At 61.3% G+C, this 3,855-nt stretch overlaps 1 protein-coding gene across 1 annotated transcript in view; it reads right to left on the bottom strand.

The window, feature by feature from the left end:
* Window positions 1–1,748: 1,748 nt before the first annotated feature.
* Window positions 1,749–3,855, bottom strand: part of PFKL (phosphofructokinase, liver) — a gene marked incomplete at its 5' end in the record, with an annotated part of 3,745 nt that continues 1,638 nt past the window's right edge. Inside the window, 8 exons of the mRNA XM_008941111.1 lie at window positions 1,749–1,896; window positions 1,990–2,095; window positions 2,227–2,326; window positions 2,407–2,518; window positions 2,838–2,899; window positions 3,099–3,263; window positions 3,406–3,558; window positions 3,662–3,764. Coding sequence (XP_008939359.1) covers window positions 1,749–1,896; window positions 1,990–2,095; window positions 2,227–2,326; window positions 2,407–2,518; window positions 2,838–2,899; window positions 3,099–3,263; window positions 3,406–3,558; window positions 3,662–3,764 — 949 coding nt within the window. The remainder of the gene's footprint in view (window positions 1,897–1,989; window positions 2,096–2,226; window positions 2,327–2,406; window positions 2,519–2,837; window positions 2,900–3,098; window positions 3,264–3,405; window positions 3,559–3,661; window positions 3,765–3,855) is intronic.

Here is a 3,855-nt window from a genome sequence, read left to right as displayed (position 1 = left end):
GGCCCTTCACCTCCTGCCTCCTCACTCTGGGGGCCTGCCTGACTTTCCCTGCAAGAGGCTCGTGGGTCTTTGCTCTGCCCTCTCTTTGGGGATGGGGCTGGATGAGCTTGGGTGCAGTCATCATGGCCTCTCCTCCTTAGCCTAGCAGGGCACGGGGTGCTTGCCCCTCACAGGGTACAGGGGCTGTTCCCTGGCCAGCTCCCTCCAGGAACTGGGCACTCCAGGATTTTGGGTTTTTTTTTTGGGGTGGAAACAAACCCCCTTCCCTCAACCTGGCTGCTGTGTCGTGCCATGCCTGCCCCTCCAGCACCCTGTTTGCTGCCTAGAGCACCAGGCTGGAGAAAAATGCATGCTGGAGAGGAGCCCACCACCCAGGGCCTGCCTGGGGGCCTCAGAACAGAAAATTGCCCAGAAACAGCAGCGATCCTGCCTCTATCAGCAAGCTCTGCTGGTCCTCTCCGTGTCCAGCTTTGCAAGGGAAGAGAGCTTGACCCAAACGACCGTGCCCCAGGGGGAATGCAGCCTGGGAATGGGGCTCCAGGCAGTGGCCTGGCCTGGGCTGAGTGTGGAGGAGCTCAGCCAAGCCCGAGCTCTGCGCCCGGGAGCCGGCACGCTTGGCAGCCACCCTGAGAAACTGTCTTACCAAACGAGCGTGCTGCCTTGATAAATCACTTCTGGGCTTTCTTTGAAGGTGGGAACCCAAGCGAGGGAGAAGCAGTTTTTCTCCACAACTGCAAAGCCTGCCCACAGAGGGAGGGTGACCTTGGCCCAGCCAGGGAGAGGCCGCCCATGGTCTTATTCTCCTGGGCTTTGAGGACGCACGAAGCAGGGAAATACCCTGGCCTGGCACTCATCAGGCTCTGCCCATCCCCATCCTAACCCCAGCTCTGCCCTCCCATTCCTCCCCGCAGGGACTTGGCACACAATGATCACTCTCCAGCAAGGCAGGTTTGGCTCCAGCGGTTTTATCTCTAGAGGAGGAGAGCAGCACCCTGCACGGTGCAAGATTTGGGGGGGTCACAGAGCGGCGGTGAGACGAGGGGCACGGCACCCGGGGCTGCACGGCGATGGGTGGCAGCCAAGCCTCATGCAGTGGGGCTGGGGAAGAGGAGCTGGCCAGAGCTGGTGCTCTGCACTGAGCCCTCGAGACACCCCCCTGGGCAAACACCACACAGGGATGGAGCTTTTACTACGACTCACAGGGCAGCCTAAAGCCCCCGGGACCAGCCCCGACCCACCCTCGGATCACAGAATCGTAAATTCACAGAATATCTGGGCTGGAAGGGACCTCCTAAAGTCATCTAGTCCAACCCCCCCGCTGTAAGCAGGGACATCTTCAACGAGATCAAGCTACTCAGAGCTTCTGCATCCTCTTTGGCTCTCCCCTCACATGCAGAGCAGGCGACTAAAAGCAGCAGTTGGCTCAGGCGGTCAAGCCGCTGACAGGGGATCGAGATACCCCATCATTAAATAAGAGGAATAAACTATTCAGGGAAGATCAAGGGTCTGGGCTGTGCAGCTGGGCTCTAGCACCACCTCTTTTCTGCATCTCCACAGCAGCCAGACCAGCGTTGGGGGCTGGAGTGTCCTGTTTTGGGAGCTGGGATCAGGCTCTGCCTGCTTTTTAAAGGGTTGATGGCAAAGCTACAGGGCTACTGAGACCAGGGGGAACCCCTCCCCAGTGTTCTCCAAGGAGCAGGTGGGGCTTGAGAGGACACAGAGGGAGGCTACAGCTTGGGGGGGTGGGACTAGAAGCCCTTCTCGATGCTGAGTGTGCGGCGAGTGACGTGCTCCATCTTGCCCGAGATGTACTCCGTCAGGCTGATCTGGTAGTTGGCAAGCATCTTCAGCATCAGCCTCAGGTTCAGCCACCACTGCTCCTGGGGCAGCCTGTGCCTGTGCAGGCAGAGACAGCTCTAGAGAGGCCCCGAGGACAACCCAGCGAGGTTGCCCCAGGAGCTGGTGAACAGCCAGGGTGTGGGGACTCACTCGAAATCGGTGACTTTCTTAAGCTCTGTCACAGGGCTGAAGGCCACCACCTTCTTCCTCAGCCCGATCACGCAGGCCGAGTCGCCCGAGTTGGCAAACACACGCCCTGGGAGGGGGGCACAAATGACTGTAGCCACCTCAGCAAGGTCTGAGCAGCCAAGCTGGCACCAAGAACGGCTGCCCAGTGCCACCAGCCTCCCCCCACCCCACCCCGTGGACCCACAGCACTTGGCTCACCCTTGCGGTAGGCCTCCTGCAGCTTCTCTGACATCCACAGCACGGCCTTCACCCCCAGCTTGGTCCCGTAGTTGCGGTCAAAGGGGGTTGGGGCTCCTCCCTGGAGGCAGAGAAACGATGAAATCAAGCCTGCTGGGCTCCTGGGGACAGTGGTGGCCCTCGTTGCCCTGTCCCTCCTACCTGCTGCAGGTGGCCCAGGACGTTGATCCTGCAGTCAAAGATGCCTTTGCCCTCAGAGGAGTAGAGGTTGTAGAGGAACTCGGTGGTGTAGTGCTCGTGGCACTTCTCATTGCTGGGAGAGCAGAGGGAAGAGAGTGAGGGGCGGCTCCTCGACCTGGCACCCCCAAGGGGTCCCTCCCTGCTCCCCTACACACCTTTACTCTGCCGTTTTGTTCTCCCTGAGGCCCAGAGCCACAACCTATCTCCCCAGCAGGACCCCTGGGGCCAGGGTGGGGATGGTGGCACAGGCATCTGGCACAGGATTGTCCCCGTGGCCAAAGCCTGCTGTGCCCAGGGACCCTCTGTCACCACAGCGAGGGCTCAGCTCTGGCCCCACTCCCTGCCACAGGACTGTGTTTTTCAGTGAATGCCCCCAGGGGTCCCCAACTCACCGCAGCACCAGCCCTCTCTGGATATCTGTCTTCATTTTGTCCGTCAAGTGCTCCACGTTGGCCTGCAAGACGAATCCCAAAATGCTGACAGCCACCTCGAGTCCCTCTGGTCCTCTCTCCTTCGGACCCAAGCATCACTCCTGTCAACCCAGCAGCACCGTGGGGGCTTCACCACGCTCCTCCCAACCCTCCCCTGCCTCTGAGCCCTTCCTTTCCCCGTTCCCCACCTTATTTCACCCAAACAACGCCGCCAGCACTCACCTTCAGGTCGTGAATGGTGAAGGGATCCTCGTAGACGTAGGCGGCGTCGGCCCCCACGGCGATGCCCGTGACAGTTGACAGGTAGCCACAGTAGCCCCCCATTGTCTCCACGATGAAGACACGGCGCTTGGTGCCCGAGGCCGACTGCTTGATGCGGTCACAGCTCTGTGCCAGGAGAAGTGGAGGGGGGGGGTCACACCAGGAGAACTCCCCCTTTTAGCTCCCGGGACAGGGTGCCGGGGTCGTTCCCACGTCACTCCCAGAAGAGGAGGGGAGCTGGCTGAGGGGGAGGGGAGCTCCATCTCACCTCCATGGCTGCGTTGACGGCCGTGTCTGAGCCCAGGCTGAAGTCGGTGCCGGGCACGTTGTTGCTGATGGTGGCGGGGATGACACACATGATGATGCAGAGCTCCTCGTACTGCCCACGGGCCTCCACCAGCTGCAGCACCCCCTCGTACGCCTGCGGGAAGAAGAGAGCTGGGGAGACCCCCAAAAGGGATGGCCTGGGACGCCGACAGCCCATCTGGGCCCCTGTGGGAAGGGGGCCGAGGGTCTCCCCACACCTCAAACCCCCCGATGACCAGCAGCCCCTGGATGTTGAACTTCCGCACGTTCTCCACGATCTTCTCCATGCAGGTCTTGGGGAGCGTCCTGCAGCGGGGAAGGGGAGAAGAAACCACGGGGTGAGGTCCCCATGATGCCCAGGGATGCCAGCATCCCCTCAGCTGCCCCCCTTGCTCCCCCCTAGGGGCTGTGC

Source organism: Merops nubicus, unplaced genomic scaffold (assembly GCF_000691845.1).
Source record: "Merops nubicus isolate BGI_N331 unplaced genomic scaffold, ASM69184v1 scaffold43745, whole genome shotgun sequence".
NCBI lineage: Eukaryota > Metazoa > Chordata > Aves > Coraciiformes > Meropidae > Merops > Merops nubicus.
Note: the sequence above shows the minus strand (reverse complement) of the source record. Positions and strands in the feature narration are given on the sequence as shown.